General features: G+C 36.0%; 1 protein-coding gene across 9 annotated transcripts in view; it reads right to left on the reverse strand.

Annotated features, from left to right (window-relative positions):
* Nucleotides 1-3,060: 3,060 nt before the first annotated feature.
* LOC142987211 (pseudouridylate synthase RPUSD2-like) overlaps nucleotides 3,061-26,848 on the reverse strand; it is a 458,610-nt gene continuing 434,822 nt past the window's right edge. For 8 of the 9 annotated variants that reach the window (XM_076135821.1, XM_076135830.1, XM_076135828.1 and 5 more), the window contains 10 exons: nucleotides 25,085-25,307; nucleotides 24,278-24,365; nucleotides 17,532-17,640; nucleotides 16,933-17,044; nucleotides 14,170-14,366; nucleotides 12,427-12,624; nucleotides 11,798-11,896; nucleotides 10,937-11,061; nucleotides 8,815-9,024; nucleotides 3,061-8,459 (listed from right to left, as the gene is read on the reverse strand). In XM_076135821.1, the coding sequence (XP_075991936.1) occupies nucleotides 8,385-8,459; nucleotides 8,815-9,024; nucleotides 10,937-11,061; nucleotides 11,798-11,896; nucleotides 12,427-12,624; nucleotides 14,170-14,366; nucleotides 16,933-17,044; nucleotides 17,532-17,640; nucleotides 24,278-24,365; nucleotides 25,085-25,307 (1,436 nt within the window). In that variant the 3' untranslated portion in view covers nucleotides 3,061-8,384. Of the gene's footprint in view, nucleotides 8,460-8,814; nucleotides 9,025-10,936; nucleotides 11,062-11,797; nucleotides 11,897-12,426; nucleotides 12,625-14,169; nucleotides 14,367-16,932; nucleotides 17,045-17,531; nucleotides 17,641-19,227; nucleotides 19,316-24,277; nucleotides 24,366-25,084; nucleotides 25,308-26,848 lie in introns of all 9 variants that reach the window. The other variant, XM_076135822.1, reaches the window with a different exon arrangement.

Here is a 26,848-nt window from a genome sequence, read left to right on the forward strand (position 1 = left end):
AATATTCATCCTCCTCATATGCATGGAGTTCTGTCATCACTGCTCCAGTCAGCCTGCGACTACGGTAAGTGCAACCTGCGCCGAAACGTCAGGCGTCTAAGATAAAATGCGTGTGCGCGTTATTTCCCGTATTCTAATAAAGCACAAACATGCAACGCTATTTTGTTAAAGATATTATTGTTCTTGTATTTAAGAGATCATAACGAATAAATAAATAGGCATATTATTAATAAACGTCATCATTTGTGGTAGGCCTTAGGCCCGGACTAAGAAAAAAGGCTCCTTTTTAAATATTACCCTTTACATGGTGGGATATTTTTTTGCAATGTACATACACCTATTCTACTTTTTCTTAGTATTTTTAATAAAATATTTATCTCTGTTCCGACATGTCTAACATATTCATTGGTGTTAAAACAAAAGCACGACCATAAATTTTCATATAACGTTCACAAATCAGTTCTGACAGCCCTAAAGAAAAGAAATCATGCATGGTAACGCTACATCATCCATCACGACACTTCCTTTAGGGGTTGTTTCGGTCACGCAACCCTTAACCCTTCACTAGCTACAGTTAAATCATTAATCTACTTATTTTATAGCTGTTAAATAAATTACAAGCAGTGACACCATTTTTATTTGTTTAAAAAAATTCTCATCTGATGAGGGTTTGCATCTAACGTATGAATTTTCACACTTTTGACTTACAAAAAAGATTGTTCGTGTAATATTTTTTAATTATAGAAGTTTTCCTATCAGCCACGTTTTGTTTACGGTTGCGTGAATTTGAATATGATGAATGTATCGTCGCGTTGTGTTAATGTTATAGTCGGTAGTGTATGCTACTGCCGTGCGAGAGTTCTCGGATTCGAGTTCTGGGTCGGAAATTGCCCGGAGTTAGGAAATTGACGTCGTAGACTTCAACTTCGTGCCTCAGAGAGCACGTAATGCCGTCGGTCCTGCGCCTGACTTCTCACCGGTCGTGTCGGTTTTCCGTCCTACTGGGTTATGAGAGTAAGGGAATAGAGTGTATTGTGCACACACTTGGATACTATAAACCAAGTCCTGCACTGTTGGCCAGTTTCAATGCGACGCCGGATACCGGCTAGGACAATATGATAGTGGAATCTTCTTCTCTTAGTGGTCCTCTACACTTCCTTAACTAGTTTATTTAGGAAATGCCTAGAATACTTCATTATAATCTAGAAATATTGTTAATGCCAACGCCGTCTACTGTCAGATTATAAAACAACTTTTGGAATTTTAACGCCTTCTATTATATAGATGTCGCCCAGAAAAAACCTTACGAAATGTTGTCGTGGCGGCAATTTGACAGCAAATTGTTTTGCGGCACCTATGCTGCTATGACTGAGGCCAGGATGGCAACAGTAGCCCATCAGACCAGGTGATCGCGTCGCAACGTCAATTTTCAGGCGCTCGGGTGCGAGAAAGATTTTTGCCTTAGGACGTGATTTTCCGTCGCTTCTGCGGACAAATCCCCATCGAAGGCACAAAAACTTAGTTCAAGAAAGTGTCTATGTAATTTTGTATTCTTTGTATTAGGTATTTATATCTGGTCACCTACGTCTATGGGAGAAGGCGTGGTCTTAAGAATGTATGTATTTTATATTATGAGCAGTAGCCAGAAATACGTGATTTGAATTTGAAATTAAGGTGAAACAGACTCGTTGGTGTTTACTGCTCCAAACATTCATCTCAAACGAGCGTGAAGTTTTAACAGGAAAACCATAAAATTACTGTCGACTTGTGACTCTTTAAACCCGCAAACGTTTTTCGTAGAATATTTCATCAAGTTTCCGGAACCCTTAGTTTAAAACCTTACAAGGGTGTTAGGACCAAGTGCCCTTTAGTTGAGGAGCTTCGAAAGGTTAAGTGAGGCCGAAGGGCGGTACAAGTATTGTTAACAAAATTGTTTAGGAGGTAACACGAGTATGATACGGGCAGGGCGGTTGATTCGATGAAGTTTACTGTAGTGGTGTAATGTTACGGCCGAATGCAAAAATGCCCTTCAATTTTAAGTGATGCATAAAAGTATGTATATCTTTCCTACGATACATAAGGCGACCACATCCATACCGATGTTGGCATTAATAATGCGAAATTATTATTTTTACACAGTGGACGAAAGACTTGTTTATTACTTCGTATTAGAGCGAATTATTGTTATTAATTATTACATACATCGTATAATAATAGGGTCAAGTTCCATATATTTTGAGTTACAGCACTATTGTATTGATACGAGTACCTATACTTTATTACGCTACAGTTTATGAGTTACTCAAAGTAGCAGAATGTTTCTGTAAATCTTATGACTTTTTCGCTCTCTGCTCATTGTATGGTTAGTGGGTAACCTAGTATCAAAGTAGTTCCAACCACCTGAATGCCTTAGACTTAACGACTGTTATTTTCATTGACAACAGCCTGGACCGACTTTTTACGTGCCCTCCGAAGCACGGGGCGCCCATTTCAAATACCACAATGCGGTCACCCATCTATGGAAAGACCGCGCCAAGGTTTGCTTAACCTACAGAACGTTTACCGACTGGAGAGCGCAACTGGCTATGGGCGCCTCAACCTTATGATCAATCTTATGACTTGAATTTGAGACTGACTACACTGTACTTGTGGCGCAATAGTTCAGGTCCCAGCGATGTATGTCGTGCGTTCAAATCCCACGCAGGACAAATATTTGTGTAGAAAGTACATTTAGAAATGCTTGTCTTATCATAATATAAGCTCGCCCTTATTTGTAATCGGATGATTGCAAAGACATATGTAGGTATATATTTTTACATTATTTTGTCAAATATCTTTATTGCGTTTTTTTTGCTTAAAATAAATTTTGTTTTCTTTCTTTTCTCTCTTTCAAATCAGTACCAATTCTTGAATCTCTAAGGCAGAGGGCGGGATAACTTTGAAAATCTGGGGTAATAAAATTATCATCAGCTTAGCCTTTCTTCTAACTATGTTGAAATCGGCTTCAGGTTCAGGATTCATGTTATTTGTTTGTCAGGTGCAATGAAATAAAACATCAAATTCAATGATGACTTTTATTCTAATTAAATTTAAGTGGAAACATGAATTCTTATAACACGAATCTAAAGAAGGAAACACTATTATATTCTTAATTACGAAATACTTATTAAATTAACAAATTGTCTTTCATTTTGTCATCGTTCAAATTATATTACAACACAATATTGTGAAAACTAAGTTACGAAACGCAGCCATTTTTATGGCACGATAGTACAGTACCCACAATGACAATAATAGTCAATTAGTAAAAAAAAACGAACAAAAACAATTACAAAATAAATTATGCAAAATATAATCACAAACATTGATTTTTTGCAAAATTGTGCCGAAGACGAGCGTTGTATTTAAGTAGAGGACAACTTTTGTAAAAAAAATGTACCTTTGTTATATTATTGCTTAATTTTAATTGTCACTTCGTTCGTATGCAAAGATTCTATAAGTCTTCTATGTGTTAATACAGGTTATAAGCTATATGTGTGTGTGTTTTGATTATTAGTCAAATATCGATGATGTAGATAATACTCGCTGTTTACTCTGATCTTGTGCCACGCGGTCGAAAGTTCCACGCGGCTCCGCGCGGTCTTATGAACTTAGCCTTATGGGTCTCTTCCATTGCAAGAGCTTGTGCGTGAATTGATGACTGCTTATTGCAAGTTTATTTTGCAGAGTAAAACATAAAAAATATTTTAAAATGAAGCGACAAGCAAAACGGTTTTCAATAGCCTTTACGCAACGTTATCAAATTAATATCTTAATGAACAGCCAGGTATGGGATCAAGAAGACTTAATTAAAATCCATGAAAACGTCATTAAGTCTTCCAGTGGCATATTTGTTTGTCCATTGGTTGAGGCCTTCATAGCTGGTTGCTCGCACCAGCCGAAAAATGGTTGCTAATGGGTGGCCGCCTAATGGTATTTAACTGACCATCTTATGGGTGTAGAGCATGTCAAAAGCCGATTTGGTTATCTAATATGTATGTATAAAAATGAATAGCCAAACTGTTGCTAAGCGCAAAACTCCGGAACGGCTCAACCAATTCGACTTAGTTTTGTAAATTAAAATAAAAGTTTAAAGGAAATTTGTGCTGCACGGGTTAGTTAGTAGTCAATATATATGACAGTAGTTAATTTCAACGTTTTGAATAACTTTGATACTAAGTTGTTACAGGGTGTTGTTTTTTCACAGTTCGTTGTCCTCTACCTACATTTTACATCGTAAGCTCGTCAGTGCCAAATGTAACACTACTTATGTTAAAGTGTAACAATTATATGTAACTGTAATTAAAAACATACTTTTACAATTTTATCTTTATTCCTTTACGATTATTTTGAGAAGGCACATGAAAATTTTCTTATTAAATAAATGAATCGACAGTGCGACGAAAAAAACATTGAATTCAAAAATAATTCTAGTTTTCACTAAAAAGCGAAGGTAAAAGAAAATTTTATTGACAAGACTGGGGTTGCGACAAATAGTCGCAAGTCGTTAACGTTAAAAAAATCGCAATCGCGTCACCAGCCTTTTTTCAAGCTCAATTATCGTTCTGTAATTATTGAACGTTAACACAATATATAAACCGCCCTTACACACTATATAAAAATACAACAATATTTTTTCGGAGGAAAATTATTTGACAAGTTGATTATCGTAAGGACACGTTAATTTTACCTCAGATTTGGGGTTTTCGATAAAATCACAATCAATGTTTGAAATCTTGTAAATCATGACAAAGTATGTAGGTAAAGTTTAGTAATAAATCATAATAGAAACGAAAGAAAATGTAATATTTTAATTTTATTTTCCAAACAAACATATTGCTTCAATGCAAACATCCATTTTATTTTGCGATGGATAAATTACAATATAAAGGAAAGTGAAATAATTCTATGGTATTTAATGATAATAACAATTACAAGAGTACATGTATTTGTAATAATAATAATGTATTTGTAACAGATTTTTTTTCAAATATCGCAATGCTACTATAAACAAGAGATATAAAACAAAAACAGTGGAATAATAAAAAATACTAAATAATGTATACTAAAACAAACAATACAAACATTAAAACGTTACTCAATTTGTACGCTTAAAATTCAGTTTCACAGCTTATGAATAAGTTTCAGATAACCAATCTGCTGGATTCAAACAGAAAACGTATGAAATTGACGAAATTCCGTTATGTTATCCAAACGTGATGAAAATTGAAAACAGGCCTATATCTGCATCTGCATTTTGTATGAAAATTTGATTAGCGTCTCTGACGGGCGTCGTAGGAACTATTTTGGCTGTGCATTCTAAATGTCAAACTTTCGATACTCGACAGTACCGACTGTACAGAACCGCGCTACTGTATTTGTCATGTCAACGTTGCAACGATGCGACGTAAAAAGCGTTTTAAATTGAGTGACGCGTATAACGTAGTTATAGTCATATACAGGGTGTCCTAATAACCAACAAGTCAAAGAATCTTCAGTGGTACCTACGTGATATGCCACGGATAATATCTTAATTGTAACACTACCGTATATTACAACGTTCTATATTATATAAAAATTAAAAACACAAATATTTGGATTATTGAACTAAAACAGAGGTATTTTGTTCGACTTGATTTTTTATATATATAATATATAGATATATATACTATGTATATTCAACGTTGCTCTTATAATGACGGTGTTGTTCCCAAAACAGATGATGGTTTGCCAGCACGATGTAAGATTTGAAATAATAGCACGGTTAAACGGCGTATGAACATTTTATGCCGATATATAACAGTATAATTTTAATGGTTTGGAATAAAACAAGCCTAAAACAGAAGTTCAATTTTTACGCATGCTCCACACGTTGGCCCCAACGCTCGTACCAACGTTGAACTGCAATCTCGGAGAGGCGAACACACGTTGGCTAATAAAGTATTTCAGCTCCGTCAGATCGCGAGCGTTGGCGCAGATTCCTTTGATGAAATCGTCTCGAGCCGGCCAACTACCAACGCTCGCCCCAACGTTGGGACCAATGCCATTTTCTAGATCCACACGTTGGACGCATAGCGTTGGGGCCTATATTGGGGTCAACGTGTGGAGCCGGTGTTATGATTGAAGTACTATATGGTTTTGAAAATGATTATATTTCTGAAATTAGTATTGCGTATTGACTCGTTGACACTTCTTATTCGTTTATTTGATGTTGACTGTCTATTCCAAAACCATGTGAAGTTCAATAATAAATAACAAAAAACAATGTATATCGCTCGCTACTACTACGCCTAGAAGTAAGAAAAATATATATTTTTTATATATCAAACTAATTTTACGAAAGCTCGTGAGAATATATATGTAAGGATGGTGTGTGCGTTGCTTCGACATATTTAAAATCATTCGGTGGTTCATTACTACGTTTTTCTAACATTATATTTAGTTATATGAAAGTCAAAAACAGTCCAGTTTTTCAACGAACGTAGCAAACAACGCACACAAGAACCTGAGTGTCACAAAAAATGTCTTTTACATTTTAATACTACGATACACTATTAGATACAAACAATCATTAACGACTCCGCTCAAATACCAAAACAATCCAATTTTTATAAAAAAAAGAAAAACAGAATTGGAAATTGTAAGGGTGTATACAGACTGAAAGAACTACTTATTTAACTTTGAAACTGACTAAAACCAAAACTGTATACACCCTTTTCACTTAATGCTACACACTCGAAAACTTAAAAAGAAAAAACAAATGATTTTTACATGTCTTTAGGATCTGCTGCTTTGAACTGACTCCGGAATTTTCCCACACTGTCTTTAGTGATTTAGTGTATAGCCAAGATGAAGTAAAACCGTACTGAAAGCTGTCTTTTACAGGTGACGACAAATAATAGATACTTTAAATGCATATCACAACTGGCCTCTAAGTCAGCAATGAAGTTAAGATATCATTTTCTCTTGATGTATGTAAAGTACAAAATTTTTATGTATTTTATCTCCAAATATTTAAACCACTACTTCAAAACTATGGAAGCCAAAAGTGACGACGTTGCTAAAAACGCCGTCTACAAATGCGACATAATATTTTAATTGTTACTTTATTCCCCTATGCATTTATTGTAAACGTACGCATCTAATATTATAGAGATAGCTTTTCTATTAAACAGTGGTCCTATTTATACAATTTTTCTCAAGATAATAAGAAAATATAGCAGTGGTCCAAGATTTGATAGAAATAAAATTGTGACGACCGTAAAGGACACTTTATGATTATCCTGACTTCAAAATTATAGTCAATCATCTAACAGTATCTTTCTGAAGTCAATTGATGTCAATAAAATGTCTTTTCCGGTCGCTGAAGTAAAAGATTTGTCTAATTCCGTCGTAAGATTAGAAGAGCTATCCCATTAAGTGTTTCTTTTTTACGTTTTAAAAATGATTATCATTTTAATATAATTCATTTATGATTGTGGTTCTGACCCTGCCTCGTTTAAGCGATATAACTATTTTAATGGTACATATTACAAATTGTTACATTTTCCCTTACAATAACTACGTCACTAAAAAGCTGACCAAACATTTTTAGGCCGATAGGAACTGAACTGACAAAATGATATAATCTAAACAAAATAAAAAATCACTATAGAGAAAAATCGAAAAGTGCTCTAAAGTCGACTAAAATTTTTCATTTCAAAAAATTATTTTATTAAAACGTTCGGTTTTTCAACGCCGATAAAATAACTGTACCTTATACTAACTCTCACTTATGTTAATTACAAAACTTACCTTAGAGCACTGTAGTAGTAACAGCCAAGTTATTCATTTTTGTTCTGTGCGCCTCGCGATCTCGTTATTTACTCAATATTTTGTATGAAGCAAAAGCTTGTGTCCGTAGTGTTGCTACCAACATTACTCATATTCATAGTTTAATTACTTTCAAAGTACAAAATTTGTATTAGCAATTCATAGTCAGTTTTTATTTGTCATTGTGATACGTGTCAACATTTCAACGGGTCACTAATTACTAGTTTAACACTTTTTTGTAAAATTAATAATTTTCATATTTTTGCATTTTGCGTAAGTACACATACTCATTGCAAAATGAGAAAATATGAAATTTATTACATCTAATTCAAGGTTTATTACACAAATATCGTATTAATATAACAGATTATTTCGGGATTAGCTATAATTTTTCATATGAAGCATGGTCCCACTACGATCGAAACGGGTAACGTAAAAAGTAAAAATTATTCCGAAATAATCTGTGATAATAATTGTTGTTTTAAAGACAATTTGGTGGCGAGGCGCGTCCTCAATGGTGTCATTTCCTGTGACTATGAGTTCTCTGGTTCTTCCCACTCGACACTCGCCCATTGTGGCAGCTCCGTCTCGTATTCCCAGCCGGGGCCCTGTTAACGAAACGTACAATTAAGGCTATAGCTTCAGAAGACTCAGGCGGCCCATATATCCAGAGTAAGGGTTTTATATTACAACAAATATCTCTGTACTAATAAGTAAACATTGAAAAAACAATAATAAAGCGTTGACAGAACAATCCTGTCAATATAAATGTCGTCAAACAAAAGATTGAGTTTTGTGGATAATTCCCATCAAGACAAAATTATTTTTATTTTATTTTCTAATAAGCAATATTCAAGTCCCCGTTACAATGAAAGTATGTTATTTACTTGGCTATACATGTCTTAAGGCACAATCTTAACAAATCAATGTCAATGGCAGTCGATAAAGTGTACATATTAATACCTTGTATTTCCAAGCGTGTAAGTACATAACAAGGTCCCTCGGCCTGGGGTCCCTGTATCTGACGCGGCACTCGTAGCAGTGCGGGTCGGACGCAAGCGCGTCGGTCGAGCCGCTGGTCGAGCCGCTGGACGAGCCGCTCGCCGAACCGCTCGCCATACTTGTTGCGGCGGGCGTGCACCCCGTCTGTGTCGCTACTGTCACTTTGTCTGACTGTTGGCCAGAAAAATGGGTAATTAAAATTTGAATTTGATTGTTTAATCATAGTATTGTTTGTTTATAGCAGCACTGCCTTGCCGATCCAAAAGACTAAGTACACATATCTACAGCAGGCTTACTCTCGACAGTATCGACATGAAAATCAAATTCGATTCTGTTTTGGTTTAGGTTCGAACAAATGTCAAATCATAGTTTTAAATTTCAAACTAGCGCCGAATTAAACGCTGGTTTAAAGTAAGACTAAAAGGATCGTTTGATATCTAAGATTACTGTCATTTTAAACCAGTGAGCATGCTGTGTTTTTGCTTAACTGATCCCAATCAATTCCTTTAAGTCAGTTAAGTACCTGTGGTTAATTTTTCTATCATAATTTTAAGGCTTGTTAAACAAAATTAGGCAAATAAAATACAGTATTAGGTTTAAAATAAGATATCGAAGAAACATATTTTGTCAATTATTTCAAAACTGGCCTTTGAAAGGTACAGTGGCCTAAAGAATCTTGCTAACATATTGTAAAATAAAATCAATGTCCATAAAAGACGAGACTGGCAAAGAAATAAAAAGAAAGACAAACATTTTTAAATGATAAATATACGTTATTTCTAAGTACTCAAAACCTGAACTTGAGTTTACAAAAGCTAAAAAGTATCAAGATGAAACATTTTAGTCGGAGTCTTTAGTCAGAAATCAAAAAAGTCTTTCAAGGCTCTTCACAAAATTGGTGGCTTTGATCTGCATTGGTTGAAATTAGCTGGCATTTACAAGTGTCCCTGATGACTTGCACTCAATATAAGTGCGTTTGAGTGTCTTATACTTCAAAGAGGAACTTTGGAGGTGGTTTTTATTTGTTTTAAATAGATAGCTTACTTGACTTACCCCCGGGTTCTGAGGTACATTTAGCGGTAGTTTATCTAGCGTTAAAACAAAAAAAAGCTATTGAATAGATAAACTGCCGCTAAATGTACTCAGAAACCGGGGGCTAGACGGTTGAAAGACTGTAGCGTGGAACATAGAGAGACGTACTTAAAACCTACAAGAATGGGAAAAGATTGCACAAGGCGGGCTATAGAAGAGAGCTATTCTGCAGTGAAAGTCTTTGCCCAGCAGGGGCTCACTCGACCAGTGGGACGTCGTGCGTTTCTAATAATAATGTCGGATCTCGGATTCCTATGGACATTTGGTTCAAAACTAAACAATACACTTGCTTTATTATTGTACCTATTGTAATGTAGTAAAAATTAAGACTCAGTATTAGAATCTAGATTTTATCTTCTTGCTAACATTTTATAGTTATCAGTTGAACGGTTTGTAAAAGCGTAACAATCAAACAGACAAACTTTTACATATTTCAGTACTAGTATGGATTGCGAAATATTTGTTTTACAAAAACATTTATAAAAATATATAATTTGTGTGAATAATTAAATTTCATCTAAATCACTTGCTCCTGATTATATAAAACTTTTCGTACACTTCGGGGTGTTCCCGAGAGCTCAAAATTTTAGTTTCATTGTTAATGGATTCGGCCTAGTTCGGAAAATGTAATTTAATTTTGAAGAGTAAATTGATAAAATCGGCGTTATATTATGTTGGTGTTCATGAGTTTATTATTTGATACTTCTTAATAGGGATGCTGTCAAAAATAAGAATTTGGTGGGATATAAAGAACACTATTTTTACGTTACGTTAAAATTAGGGCGATATCTCAAGTCATGGTAGTTGAATTTTACACTTCGTTTTCGATAAGTCGAAATTATACTCAAGAAGATAAGCAATTCAATCCATGGATAGTTTAATAATATCAGGAATTAAACAACAGATAGATAGGCATTGAAAACGGCTGCAGATGAACTAAGGTGATGAACAATCCTTCTGGGTGTAAACTAAAGTAATACTGTGTTCTTACCTTGGCATCATTGGAGTCTTCATTGAGGGCTGGCGAGGCGATCGGTGATGGTGCCATAGTGCATGGTGCGGGAGAGTTCACCTCCACTGGAGCCTCCGCCGCGCTGGACGGGCTCGGGAGAGTGGCTGGTGGTAGAACACATAGTAAAGTTTAAGATAATAATAAAAAATTAAATTTAACCCCTTTAATGTACCACTGCTGGGCAAGGGTCTCCTCCTCCTCCCGTAATTAGGGAGGGTTTAGGCCTTAAGTCCACCACGCTGGCCAAGTGCGGGTTGGGGACTTTGTATGCCCTCAATAAATGTATTCAACAAATTTTAGGCATGCAAGGTTTCCTCACGATGTTTTCCTTCACCGTTGGAGCATGTGATCATTATTTCTAATACGCACATAACTTCTAAAAGTCATTAGTGGGTTGCCTGCGACCTGCGACCACTTGATCGGGAGGTGTCAACTTATACTACTCGGCTATCACTGCTACTAAGATATTTAGATATATTGTTACATCTGACTGTGGAAGAGCTCGTGGCTAAGTGACAACAGCCAGCCCGGAGCGATCTCTAAGGTTAAGCCACACTTGCAAAGGTTGTTTCGTGGATGAGTGGTCGAGTCCCTCCGTGTTTCGTTACATTGTGCGTCCCGGCTGTCATTTCAGCTTCAAAGTCTAACAGCCAATCTTACCGAGGGGTATTGTGTTACCCAGGTAACTGGGTTGTGGAGCTCTGATAGGCAGTCGCTCCGTGTAAAATAATATTATTAAGCTGCATCTGGTGGAACTGAAACGGTAAACGTTGTCGCGACACAAGCACTAATATAAGTGCAGTAGTCGTCTTTAAAAATAAAAAAAATATTGATGCTTACGGGTCATAATGGTAGAAGGCGTCACTCCGGGGGCAGGCGATTCCAGTCTTGGTGATGATTCTCTCGAAGCGGGACCGGTGTCGCAATCATCCTCACCCACTGTACATAATAAATACACAGTCTAAATAAATTCAGTAGTCTAAAGTTATTTAAGAATAAACTCACCACGGATTGAGTTTAATAAGGATACAATATCTTAGTACACAAAATGACATAATCGAGTTAATTCTATGTTATGATTAGCATTGTTTTAAAGAAACATAAAAATATGTTTTTAGAATATGGTGCAATATTAAAAGTACATAATTAAATTGAAAACTTAACTATCTCTTATATTATACATAAATAAATGTGTATTATAAAATTCCTAATACGAGCAGCCGCCCGCCACATACCTTCGTTTTTATCTACAATCCTATTGGTCACATAACCTACAGCCTTGCTCAATAAATGGACAATTCAAAACAAAAATATTTTTCCGATTTGAGTCAGTAATTCTTGAGATTAACGCGTTCAAACAAACTCACAAAATCTTCACCTTTATGTTATTAAATAGTATAATAAAAAAACGCAAAACGCTGTAAAAATTACACAATAGTAGTCCTAGTGGAATGACAACCCTACGTTACCTTTGTCATCCGAAGCCGGCTTTGAGAAAAGCAAGTCATCATCAGCAGCGTCCACTCCCAGCCAGTTCTCAGCATTGTGTATAGCTATGAGGTCCCTGACTAACTGTTCATCAGTCTTGCCGCCCGTGTCACCCCCTTTACCGCGTAGGGGACCAAATACCGGGTGGTTGTATAAAGGATCGTTGACTACCGGGTAACCTGTGGAAGAATCGAAGATTTTAGAACGGAAACACGAGTGGAAAATGTTTATATACATATATATTAGCTTCGCCTTTGTTCCAAACTATGTCGGAGTCGGCTTCTAGCCTCACCGGATGCAGCTGGATACCAGTGTTTTATATGAAGCGACTGCCTATCTGACCTCCACAACCCAGTTACCTGGGTTATAATACGTTATTTAAGGAGCTACCATATACTATACTTGTTAGGAAGACATCAAAGGGTACTTATTAGAAATATATTGGAAGTTTCTGTGGTAAATAAATAAAAGAAAAAAAATAGTAATTTTGGTGAAGTACTGGCACATCTGATTGCCGAAGGTCAGTGAATCTACCGCCGATTAGGAAGGTAGGAAGGGCCACAGGTTGAAACTGTTTTTTAATTTATTTTTCTAATACAATACATTGACGTTTTACCAGTATGTTTGTCAATACAACCAATGTAACCCTTTTGTTGCAAATTATGAAACCCTTGCTTTTTTGTCAGTTAAAGAGCAAAATTGTTCTTAAAAATCTCTTCCTTTTTCCTCCTAACAATCAAAGTTTATTTATCATACTAATAAAAGTACAAGTAAACCAATAAAAAATCCCCACAAATTCCAATGTCTGTCCCACCTAATGGCTAATTTCCCTTAAAACAGGCGAAACAATAAATAAAGTAGGGAAATTGTAGTTCCATTTGATTAAGTTTCTTGTCGATAAGGAAAATACGTTTTCATTTCACCAAACCGTATACATTTGGGCTGATACCGGCTGGGGAATAAAACAAAATAGAGATTTTATCTAACCGTTATCTTACGTAACAATATATCACTAAAATGCTGAATCAAATATACGCAAGGATTTTTTACTTTGACCATTTAACGTTTTCCATTTTGTATATTTTAGTGAGTCAGTTACTCAGCCACTTAGTCACTCAGACACTCAATCACTCAGTCATTTAGTCAATCTGTCATTCAGACACTCAATCACCCAGTCCGTCAGTCAGTCATGCGGTCACTCCGACAGTTAGTCACTCGGTCACTCAGTCACGCGGTCACTGAGACACTCAGTCACAAGGTCACTCAGTGTCTCAGACACTCAAACACCCAGTCTGTCAGTTAGTCACTCAGTTACCCAGTGACTCAGTCACTCACTCATTCATTTAGTTAGTCAATCACTCTGCCACTTAGTGACTCAGTAATGCATACTCAACTTTTTTTACAAACAATCCTAGTCAACGCCGGTGTGGTATTATAACAGGTATATGTTATGCTAGCTGACCCGCGCAACTTTGCTTGCGTCACATAAGAGAGAATAGGTCATAATTTTCCCCGTTTTTATAACATTTTTTACTGGCACTCTGCTCCTGTTGGTCGTAGCGTGATGTTATATAGCCTATAGCCTTCCTCAATTAATGGGATATCTAACTCTGAATTTCTCAAATCGGACCAGTAGTTCCTGAGATTAGCGCGTTCAAACAAACGAACAAACAAACAAACTCTTCAGCTTTATAATATTAGTATAGATAAACAATGATACTTACCCAAGTACTGCAGATGAACTCTTATTTGGTGCATTCTGCCCGTCTTTGGCTTGCAGAGCACCACGCTGGTGTTATTGTTCGCGTTGAAGCCAAGCCTCTTGAACACAGTGGAACAGTCCTTGCCTTTGGGAGATACCTTGCACACCCCAATCTTGTAGCTCACCACCTCAATCGGTTCCTGACATTCGATTTCCTCACTGCAAGTAATAAAAAGCAATTGGTATATCTGGACATTTTTCATAAGGACATCTGTTTTTGAATGAAATAGACTTTGTTCTATGGTAACAAGATAACTGATAAACATGTTTATGTATTATAAAAATGTTTAGATAAATAAACATTCAAATGAAAAATAAATATAGACTAATCAAACAAAAAAAATGTTCTGGGTGGGAATGAAGCCCATGACCCGAAAGTTACCCAGAAGGAATTTCAATAAAAACTAAATTTAATTTTTTTCACGTTTTTAAACAAAAATAAAATTACAGAAAAAGGTTTTTGGTCTCTGCCTACCCCTATGGGAAGAAGGCGTGCTTGTATGTATGTATGCAACCACTAAAATAATATTTATTTGCGTATCACGAGCTTAATAAAAAATAGTTTGAAATTCACATAAATTATTCGCACGTCGTTAAACTCTGCACAATCAGCGGCGAATCAACAATTCAATTTAAACTGCGAAAATGTAAAATAATATCTATGTATAGTGAAATGCTGAGCTAGGACTGTACGCAAAAATGTATGATAAGGTTTTAAATTAGCTTTGTACGCGACATCGTCTGCGTTAAATCTATGAAGACGGTCGAAGTTCTAGAATTAAGAAAATCATCATATACTCTGTTTAAATGTAGGTTATAAACTATCAGTAAGCCAAATTTCACGAAAATCCGTTTATTATTTATGAACGAAATACCCACAAATCCACTATTTATCCATACCTAGAGAAACTTTTGCATTTATATTGCATATTTTTTAGTTTTATTGAAATATTTTTCCATAAAGGGAAAGAAACTGTTGCTATTTTAATTACTAATTAGAACATAAATCAAAATGAAATAATTTATCTAAAAACTATATTTACCACTAATTCGGAATGAGGTCCTTCACCTCAACCCTGCTAGAATCTCACGGCCACTCTTTTTGAACTGCCAAAAGATTTGATTGATACAATAATTGATCATGCCAGGAGTTGCCAACTATCAGCGACCAAGCGACAACAATGTAAATAAATAAATCCGACGTTTTTTGGATGAAAATAATTGCAATCAGTCTAAAAATAGTTTTTATCTAGCTTATAAAGATATTTTTCAATAAAACTACTAACGAGATGTAAATGACAGACACAAACAGTGAATCAGTACATTTTGAAAGAAAAATATTCACACAAGTACGACCTAAATAAATATACTGATTTGCTTGTCACTTGAAGACTGCTATAAAGTGATGCTACTTAGAAATCTCTTTACTTATTTTTTATTACACATTGTAGTCTGACGACTTAGTAGAAAGCCTTGCATGCTCGATTTATCTTTGTTTATTTTTGTTTTATTTTATACTAGCTGACCCGCGCAACTTCGCGTGCGTCCAATAAGACAAAATGGGTGAAATATCTTCCCGTTTTTGTAACATTAATTACTGGTACTCTGCTCCTTTCGGTCATAGCGTGATGATATTATAGCCTTTATCCTTTCTCAGGTATCAAAATATCTTCATACCAAATTTCATGCAAATTGGTTCAGTAGTTTAGGCGTGATTGAGTAGCAGACAGACAGACAGAGTTACTTTCGCATTTATAATATTAGTATGGATATAATTATAAAATACTTAACGATTTTTTGAGAGTAAAATGTTTGGTAAAGTCGTTTTCGTCGCAATGTTTTGACCTGAAGTTTCAGGCTACCTGTTCATAGACGTGTAATACGCGATTCCGGAAACGAGAGAATAAGGAATGTACAAAATCTCCGCTCCTCTCCGCCACTTCAATCCGATTGGTTAATATATCTCCATTTCTTCGCACTATGCCAATGTACAGGCAGCTTTAGACCTAGGTTTCTAAAGCCAACAAATATGTTTGGATGTTCTAAAAATATTAACTGGGACAATCGATCATGACCGGGTCAGGTCCATTTATGATGAATAGAATTTATAAATACAGATTCTATTTTGAGTTATTTTGACTCTGGCGTGTTTGGTTGATCCGACTGCTGATCATGAGGTCACCGGTTTCATTTCCGTGTCGCGTAAAGTACTAATATTTTCTAATTTATGTGATAATATTTATACCTTTTTAACTCTCGCGTTACATGTTTAATCCTAATACGATACGGGAATTAACGCAAACACGCATTTTACCCTAAAATGCCTAACATTTAGGCGCAGGTTGCACTCGCCGTGGTCGCAGGCTGACTGGAGTCTGCCTAAATTATGTGATAATATTTCTCAATAGTAGCCCGGAGTTTGGTTATGTGCCCGGTTAAGGCAATAGGCTCGCCCCTTATAACATTAATCTATTATTATTCTATTTAAGACAACTCCCGCACTAAGAATTGCTCATGACATGTGTCGTGGGGACTTTTACAAACATACAAACAACGGACACAAAGTACAACCAGACCCGAAACAACTATAATATTTGTGGATCGCACAAATAATTGTTCAGTGTAGGAATGGAACCCACGACCACTGGCCCACTGTTACACTTATGCTTACACTTTCGGGTTTAACAGGCGTGATGTTATGTATGTACATATTATTATAACTTACTCAGGGAATTCTCCATCCACCCGGCAGACGTATTCCTTCTGCACTTGTCTGTTCCTTATCTGATGTTCCATCTGTCTCGCCTTCTTTGGACTCCTTCCGAACAGCAGGAGACCTGGTCATAGCAAAAATATTATAAACACTGATGATTTATTTTTTTAGAGTTCCGAGGTGATGTTCTTCGAAAAGAGGTTACCAAGGTAATGATGGAAAAATAGTTCACAGGTTCTATTATTCGTGGCGTAACCAACCTTTTTCCTACTTTCAAAGGATTAGGCGCATTTTATTTTATTTTGTTTTTCATTATTTCTTGTGTCGAGGTTTTCTATATACAATCGAAGAAAATCATTATATTAAGGTAACAAACTACTTGAAACATTAAAAATAAACGCCATTCGTATTTTGTAATAAACAAATTAGAAAGTCGCTTTTTCGCTCACATTTTTAATCTAAATTACGTAAAACGTCACATTAACTTTGAAAGACTTCATCCACGCAAAATCATATTCATATTTTCGCTTATTAAAATTCTGGCTGAAGTAATTTTAAAAAGCTCCTTTTAAACTTGTAGAAAAAGATTTCGCAGTTTAGTAAGATCTTACCTGACGTTAGCCTGTCGAGTCGGTGAATGGTCCGCAGATTTTTCAAGTTGTACTCTTTTGCGAGTATAAAAACGACAGTGTTGTGACGGTATCTTCCACACGGGTGAACCTAATGACATATTTTATTACATTCAACTTTAATATACAACTTTTGAAAACAACTATTCAGAATATAAAATTGAATCTTTAAAAAACGGCATAACAATGATCGAAAACAAATTTTGCGGAACATAACGTGCCATTTATTGCAAATCTCGGTATCAACTGGAACTATAAATATTTAGTTAATCTATTGAAAAATTATTCACTCAGAACAACTAGTGATAGAAATATAAACGAATGAAGCAACGGTGATGAAGCAAGCATTGATGATGAATATGATGTAAGAAATCCTGCATAAGTAACACTACTATAAGCCCACGCAGTAAAAACTAAAGAATATAATACCACTGCAAATTGAATTCATTTGTAAGCAACATGCAATAGTTGGAAAAAGAATAGAGATATAGTACAAGTGAAGCGAGAACCGAGTTATATTTATACTGAAAGGCCATTTTGGGAGATTGAATTGCATCTACTTGTCTATCTATCGATTTCAGTTAAGCTCGCTGTAAAAAGTATTGGAGTTCAAATAACCCATGTTGTAAAATCTGTTAGTTGATTTTTACACATTATATAATACATATAGTATAGATCCAATCATGTTTTATTGGAATTGTAATGTAGCTACAATTTACATGCATGCTTGCAGCAATGATGATGGAAAAAATTAGAATATTAAAATACACCATACACAAGTTTTTCTTAATTTAAATATCCCTTTTACGGACACGCAAGTTGTAAACTCGTTCAAACATATATTTTAAGTAGTATAAAACGCCAGCCTCCCCTAAAATTTGGCTACTGTAAACATGATTAGAGTAAAAACTTTTCAGAATTGACAAAAAGGGACGCACGGCAAACTCCTAATTTAATCGACGTAAGCTTCTGCAACTCAATTTACCAAAATGTTAGAGAAAAAATATTTGGCGAGTTATTTTTGAAACAAGAATAATTGGATCAGGTCGAAATATTTTGGATAACACGGTGCTCGCCTTTGAAAGATATGAAATAAAATAGGAAGTATTCGGGACTCGCAATCCTCAAGTTCAGGGACCACTTTCAAGTGGGATTTTAGACGAGACCGCACATTTTCAGCTCTGTTTGTAGTATTATGTTTCAAACTTTTGTGCAGATCGCAATCTCTAGTCAGACTCTGAGAGCGTACTTTGTCCGGACCGAGAAAAAAAATTAACCCACCGAAATTCGGTGTGCTATCTTTGCACAGATTTATTTTCTTTTCTTATTGTACTTTGGACGGTCTTTCTTTTACGTTCCATTCCTTTTTTGTCGGAAAAAAAGAAAATCTTCTATTGTGGAAAAATCATAACGTTACAAAATGGTAGGTATTACAGACTTAAGGGATTATTTAATTGCGAACGATTTTCTCTCTTTATACCTTTAAGGATTTTTTTATTTTTAGACAAAGAAGAAGTTGAATGTTACTTAATTTTTCAATTATTCCACTACCTTTTTTTAATTAACAAAAAAGTAATAATGCGTTGGTGTAATGTGATAATAGGTCGAGATGGCGATGTAGTCGGCCATCAGAGTCTGACAACTGATGATGACAAAACGGTCCCAACGCATGACTCACCGGTAGCGAGCAAGGCTTGTCTAGCACGAGTAGCTCTTCATCCACGTGTATGAGGCGCAAAGGACTAGCGAGCACTGGAGTCTCGTGCCTGGCCCACCACGGACACAACATTGTTTCATTACGGACTTTTTATAGTCTTATGATGTTGCAATAACCTTTGGCTCTCAAACTTACTCAATCTAACAAAATCTCTACAGTTTGGCACAGAAATTCGAATCGCGATCACACCAAACAAATATCAAAGTATTTTTATAAAAATACTTGGCTGTTACTAACTCAATTTCCCACATTGCGGCGTCTGCTGAAGAATTTAATAATGCAGAAAAATCCGCTCCATAAATATATCTTTAGATCGAGAATACTGAACTTAGTAAAGTCTATTGATGTAGGGGATCTTGATACAGCCTTTAATACATTGTGGAACGACAATAGAGAATCTTTGGGCCGATAGAGTTCAGCTCCCCAAAGGTCAAGAGTGTCGTTATTCACATAATTAAATACCTGTCGTTCCGACTAAATTTACGAGGAAGTTAAGCACAAAATCTCTAAAATCTAAAAGCCAAAAATTTTGACAATCCATTGTACTACAAAGGTATAAAATGGAGAAGCGGTATTAAGGGTACAAAACAGCGATACAAAGATGATTTTAATGGCTTATTTTAATATGCACGGAGGGGTGGGGACATTAAAATTAATGAGATACTCAAAGTGCATTACAACATCATAGACAATGTAAATACTTAATACATCGGACGCACAGTCGCGTAGCATTGTATGCTGTCCTAGTTTCATATGCATGACATTTTGTACGCTGATTCTGTAAGTTTCGACTGTAATTAACATACTAATGTAATATATTATGGCATTCATATTTAAAGCGAACTACCGACCTGCACAAACTTTGATAACTTCATTATGAACGTAATCCAGTTTTACAAAATGGTTTATCAAGGTTTTGCCGACGAACATTTGTTGTCCATACAAGAGCAGTGTACAAATGTAATGCAAAATGTAACCCACTTGAACAATATATAGGACTGAATGCTTAGCTGTGTGCGTGTCAAGTTATTTACGAGTTTCTAAGGGCACTAATCCCGGTCGATTTGATGGCGGGATACTCATATCTAACACATAAACTAAAGTTTCTGAGTGTTTCGGGTTGGTGTTGAGATGTAACTTTTGTGTCAAAGATAAAAACGTAATAAAACTGAGAGGTTTACGTATATTAGAATCATACAATGTACGTATGTATATATTAATGTAAAAGTGAGTGCTACTGGTGTGCTATGTAAATAGACGTTATTAGAACTACCGTTAAAAGTTAATAAGTTAGAAGAAGAAAATACATTAGTACCAGATGCAAATAAAGAGCTCATTCGTTAGATACAAAGATAATATTAGTGGTGCCGATAAAAAATATGTATGTGGTAGTTTCTGTAAAGCCATCGAATATTTGAAACTCAATTTCAAATGTCGATATTGAATTATTCAATTGGCCGTAATATATAAGGGCAAATGTAGGCCAAAAGCGAACAGTAATAAGTGCTATATTTTACTTTGCACCGCTCAGTTTTGGGATCCAACATTGAGCCGGCGTATCAATCACTGTGATGGGGGCTCCTTCATCATTCGGACCCTTCTACATCGGGACTGACGAAATATTTCTTTTCTACAGTATCCGCCTAACAATTACATTCGTATAATCTAATATAGATTTATTTCCTTCTTTATTTTCTAATATAACTAGCAATTAAGTTTTAGGTCTGCTATTTTCTAAACATTACTTTGCGAAATAAATAAAAAATGCTACTTTTGTTTTGTTGGGACTAAATAAGGCTCACGTAAAATCTTTTTGAGTAAATGTTGATTTAATAGATTTTACAAAACTGAAAGCAGATTTAGAGGTCTCTTGAGTTAGCTAATCCATTTAATATAAAATTCTTCCGTTACTGACTGACTGACAGAAAAAGCACAGCCATAACTACCGAGCGTTGAAAGTAGAAATTTGGTATGAAGATTCATTAGAAAGCGTAGAGGAGCACTAAGTAATTTTGGAAATTCCCAACCCAACGGGGAAAAATTCTATACGAGCAAAACCGCATGCCAAAAGCTAGCGAAATATAAAAGTTGATGTTTGCCGAAATATTTTGTTGGAAATCTGCTACTTTTATGAAAATTGGAATAGTAGGTATTTTGAAAGAGAAACAACGATACGTAGCTTGCAATGAAACCAATTTGTAAACAGGAGAGGATCGTGAGTCGACTACTGAATACGATTATGTGCTAAGTCTAGTATATGGGTTTATTGTATTGCCAACAAGAGGCTTAATGAGAGCCCACGTTCGAAGCTGGGGTAATTGGAACATGTTGTTGTTTAATTTCAAACAGACGGTACTATTATTTTGATAGGAATTGTAAAAATGTTAAAAATATACTAATACTAGATTTAGCTGAGTTGATAGTTTCATATATGAATACTGTACATGTATTTACAGGGTAAAAGACTTAATTTATGAGAAGAATGAAGGTTTTTTAAAGCATATACCAATTAGTAGCAAAAGTACCTACAAGTGGTATACTACATACGAGGGTGAATCAAAAAGTTCTTAGAAACGCTATGAAAATACAACTAAATTTAAATAGAATTATTTTATTTTTCAACTTAATCTCCTTCTAAGTCAATACATATAGAATACCGCTTCTCTAACTTTCTAATTCCTTCCGAAAAAAAATCACGATCTTAGCTCTCAAAAAACTCGTCAACGGCGTCCATAACGGCGTTGTCATCCTCAAATTTAGTGCCACGGATATGTTCCTTTAATTTGGGAAAAAGGTGAAAATTGCTGGGGGTGAAGTCCGGAGAATATGGCGGGTGTTCAATTATTTCAAAGCCAGCATTGCGGATTGCCTTCAGCGCGACTTCCGACCGATGAGCAGGCGCGTTATCGCGAAGAAACAAGACGCCTAATGACAGTTTTCCTCGACGTTTTTCTTTAACTGCGTCGCGCAATATTGGGATTAAACTAGCATAGTATTGTCCAGTAATTGTCTGTCCTTTTGGTAGGTAATCAATAAAAATGATTTCTTCACTATCCCAGAACACAGAGGCCATAACCTTGCCAGCGGTAGGAGTCACTCGAAATTTCTTCATGGGCGGTGAGAATCGTCGTTTCCAAGACATGCTTTGTTTTTTTGTTTCAGGGTCGAAATGGTGAACTCATGTTTCATCCATAGTGATAACACGACGGCAAAATTGGTCCGGCTCTGGCTGTAACATTTCGAGATTACGTCTTGAAATTTCCAATCGACAGTTTTTGTTTTCGTCCGTTAACATTCTTGGAACCCACCTTGCTGACTCTTTTTTGAAACCTAGTGAATCGGATAAAATGGATTGTATGCTGCCAAATGATATCTTTAGGATCTTGGCTAAATGTTTAATAGTAATTCTTCTGTCTTCTGAAACTAAATTTGCAACTTTTTTGACATTTTCTTCTGTGATCGAGCTTGAAGGCCGCCCAGAGCGAGGGTCATCTTCACAGCTCGATCTACCTCTTTTAAATTCAGCAACCCAGTTAGCGACGGTGGAATAAGGCATAGCATTATCTCCTTATGTCTGCTGGATATCCAAAAATATTTCTTTAGTGGAAATTTTTTTCAAGCACACGTACTTTATCACGGCGCGTAACTCGTTTTTATACATTTTTAAGGATTTTTAGCAACACTACACTACTAAATTATTTATTTTTTGCGAATGGTACGACCAAATCGAGTGTAACTGCGTAGGAATATTGTGTGATTAACACTCTTCAAAATAAATATTAAACTACCCACAAAGGTATTATATTAACCTGCACTTCTAAGAACTTTTTGATTCACCCTGGTATGTGTCATGTGTCACGTGGCTTTATAAAAATCTTGTAAACTGACGAAATCCAAGAAAGCAGACTATAAAAAATCGCTTACACAGAAAATCTTTACAATTTATAAGCCCAATATATACATGAGGCATAAGAAGATAAACAAAATCATTATGATCAGAACACATTGCGTTTTATGAGTTACGAACATTATTTTGATACGGCCGTAATAGAGTCTGATTTGCTGATTTTTATTCAAACAGCATTTTAATGGCGTAATAATTTTCGAATGACTAACAAATAACGCATTTATAGCAGCAAATAAATCGAATATACGACATCTTATTCAAGGTAACAAAACACACTAATCGTAAAAGTACAATTTGCACATTAAATAGAGATTTCTATGGGATTACGTTTGGCTAACAACTACTTTATGTGAGTCTGCCGCCCGATGTGATCGAAAGCCTTTACATTACAATGGGATAATATTATTTGCTAGACTAATAAGGCAACACATACTGCCAGCATCAATAAGGTCAATAAAAAATTAGGCGAAGCTTAAAATGTGAAGCGCAATGATGAAGGTAATAAAATGTATACCCTATTCAGTTCGAGCGAGTTCTGGGAAAAGAATGAAAAAAAAAACCAGATTGCCATCGCCTTTGTGCCTACTTTACATGCAAATTCCTGCACCTACCTTCTACATTCCTGTTTTATTTCATAAAAGCCGATATGAAAGTGCTCCACAATATTAGGTGTCCTCCATCATGTAACGTTGCAGAGTATTTCTTGCAAAGGGACCGCTTTACGTAAACGCAAAGGACTTTGTGAGATGCTGGCTTTTAGGGGCAGGAAAGCGGATTTCAAAGGAATGGAAGCCTATAATATGATACTAGTCTCACTAAAATCGTGGGACGAGTTAAATGAAATTCTAGACGTTTCGTGTATTGAATGAGATGTATGTACTTTGTAGTAGAGTTTAACGTTTCTCTTATTGTCACGAGTTCGTATTACTTGAGTTCCTTTAACACTTTAGCGAGAGTGTGATGTATACAATACGTGATGTTGTCTAGATGTTAGCAGCACAACTAAGTTCTATATTAGCTCACAGCATGCAACATACAAGGATGACATACAAGTATAATGTATGATAAGCGTCACATAACATGGCTGTCTCATTTGCCACTTACGGGGATAGAGGCCGGTTTGTTGACAACCACAATGTCCTCGTCGATATGAACGAGGGTGATGGGTTGGCTGGTGACCGGTACTTCGTGCCTGCAACGATACACACGTCAGGCTTACGGCTTCTTGCCAACGGACCCGCAACAAAACCTTGTATACGTAGATGATTTAATAGTGTTTAGTACGAACAAACAACAGCACCATTATTTTTAACAAATAATTACATTATTAATGTCTATGTATTCACATAGCTTGTTTCAAGTCCGTTTAAATTTTGGTTCTCGTGACGTATGAAAAGAGATTAAGACGAGAACGAAACAACAAATGAACATGCGTGAGCGAATTTGAATGTATAATGTGAAATGCACGCCGTTGTCAACGAGACACTGTGTTGTGACTACTTACAGTTAACACAAAAGATACAAGTGATATACAACTACTTGTGTCTCAGTTGGAAAACGGCCAAAATGCACTCGCATGCTCATTCGGTGCTCAAGATATCGTTATTGAAGATTATATTTGTGTTACAGTGGACTAAATACAAATTAGACCTGAAATACAAACAAGCTTGTCGACGTTCACATTTTTTAAATTATAGTTAGAGTAACTGTGATAGTGACACTTAGTAAATAAATACATATAAGGCAAGAAAAAAAATAAAAGTTAATATTTACAATACTGAAAATTAAAAGATCTGTATAGTGTACCGTGTTGAACGGAGACTTGGGGTTTTGTGTGTCGTTTCTAAGGTGCTGTGACTATCTTAAGCGTTCTACATTACTCCGTTTGGTAGTGTAATATTGGTTCAATACCTATGGACAACGTTTGCTAGAAGGTCGTTGTGCTTCAGTCTGTAGTCAGGGTCTACCCTTTCGTAGTTGACGGTGAGAGTGCCGGCCCTGATGCATCGCTCGTACTCCGCGGCGGGATGGGCTCGGAACTCTCGGGCGAAAACGTCGAGGATCTTCTCACCAACCCACCTTCCTTTGGTGAAGGTTGTGAACGTGAAGTAGTAGGGGTACACTTTCCTGAGGCCTGAAATTTTAAAATTGTATTAGTATTAAGTAAAATCATGGACTTGGATATTCTTCATAGCCTACCTATTACCAAGGTATTAGCCGCTTTTACACACACACTCTATCGCACGTTCTTAGGATCGTACAGGATTACACGTGGGAAAGCAGCGCGGTCTTCGCTCGCGATTTTCTTCGCGGGCTTGATAGATGAGTGCGGCGCGCAAGTCTATCAGAATAGTGCATGATAGTGAATACTATAACAAAGTGTCTATCATAATATCTTGATATCTAAGTAATGATCATTGATTGGCGTGAAAATCCCTTCGAACAAAGGGAAGACTTTTAAAAGCAGATAAAAAGGCTCTATGAATTTCGGAAGAGAGTTTACAAAGCTGTACAATTATTCTGTAAAAAAGGTGCAGTTGGAAAAATTACCGCTACGAAAGTATAACACAGGGAACCACAAAATTTTCCACCGAAAACCAGGTGCACAATTCATAAGTCGTTAGGCTAAAATATCTGCATAGCCGTAAACCGAGCAAGAAAACGGCAATGCGGGTAGATGACTAAGGCCATTAGATCATAATGGGCCTGTTCTGACATTAGCTATATTGAAAACTAGAAGCCGGCCGCGACTTCACCCGCGTGGAGACCCTACCCGTGTAAATACCTATCCCGAACTCCGGGATAAAAAGTAGCCTATGTGTAATTCTGGGTCTTCAGCTACCTACATACTTAATTTCATCGTAATCGGTTCAGTAGTTTTGGCGTGAAAGAGTATCAAACATCCATCCATACTTACAAAGTTTCGCATTTATAATATTAGTAGGACTAGCGTGGTTGCTGTTTCATCCACTTAGTCAACCGGATGAAGTTATGTAACAGCCTCCATGGTTTTTCTATCAAATGTGGTAAACGAGTATGTAAGTTAAGTATGATGGATGAAGGAAACGTTCGAAAATAACGTAAAATATTATAGGGCTAATCATTTTATAGAAATAATGATCATTGGCTCTAACTGTGAAGGAAAACATCCTGACGATAGCTGGCATGTAGCAACCTAATAGTTGTTTAACACATTTCTTGAGATATGGCCAGCGTGATGAAATTAAGGCCTAACCTCTCTCGTTAGGTAGCCCTTGCCCAGCAATGGGACATACACAGGCTTAAAAAAAAAACATTATAATTTGTAGAAAAAAGAAAATCCTATGAATACTGGAGTTATACAGTCATTTATAAATTGAAATGTCGAACCGAACATACAGTATACCTTATAATTTCGTTAAAATTCTTTGCGTCAGTTTGACGGAGCGACGGTTCGGCATGTTACAGCCGTGTGGGTGTTACAACGAGCGTAATGACAGCGCTTTTGTGAAGATTTTCATTATATTTATGACTCTTTGACAGGCCGTAATGTTACTATTTATAGAAAATGAGAATAAAATGAGAGAATGTATATTATTATATCTACTTCGCATACAGAGTACTCCTGTCCCACACTGGGCAGGGTATATGGGGTAGGATATAAATAATTTTGTTTTCTTTTTATATTAAAAATTA

This window comes from Anticarsia gemmatalis, chromosome 3 (genome assembly GCF_050436995.1).
Source record: "Anticarsia gemmatalis isolate Benzon Research Colony breed Stoneville strain chromosome 3, ilAntGemm2 primary, whole genome shotgun sequence".
In the NCBI taxonomy this organism is placed as follows: domain Eukaryota; kingdom Metazoa; phylum Arthropoda; class Insecta; order Lepidoptera; family Erebidae; genus Anticarsia; species Anticarsia gemmatalis.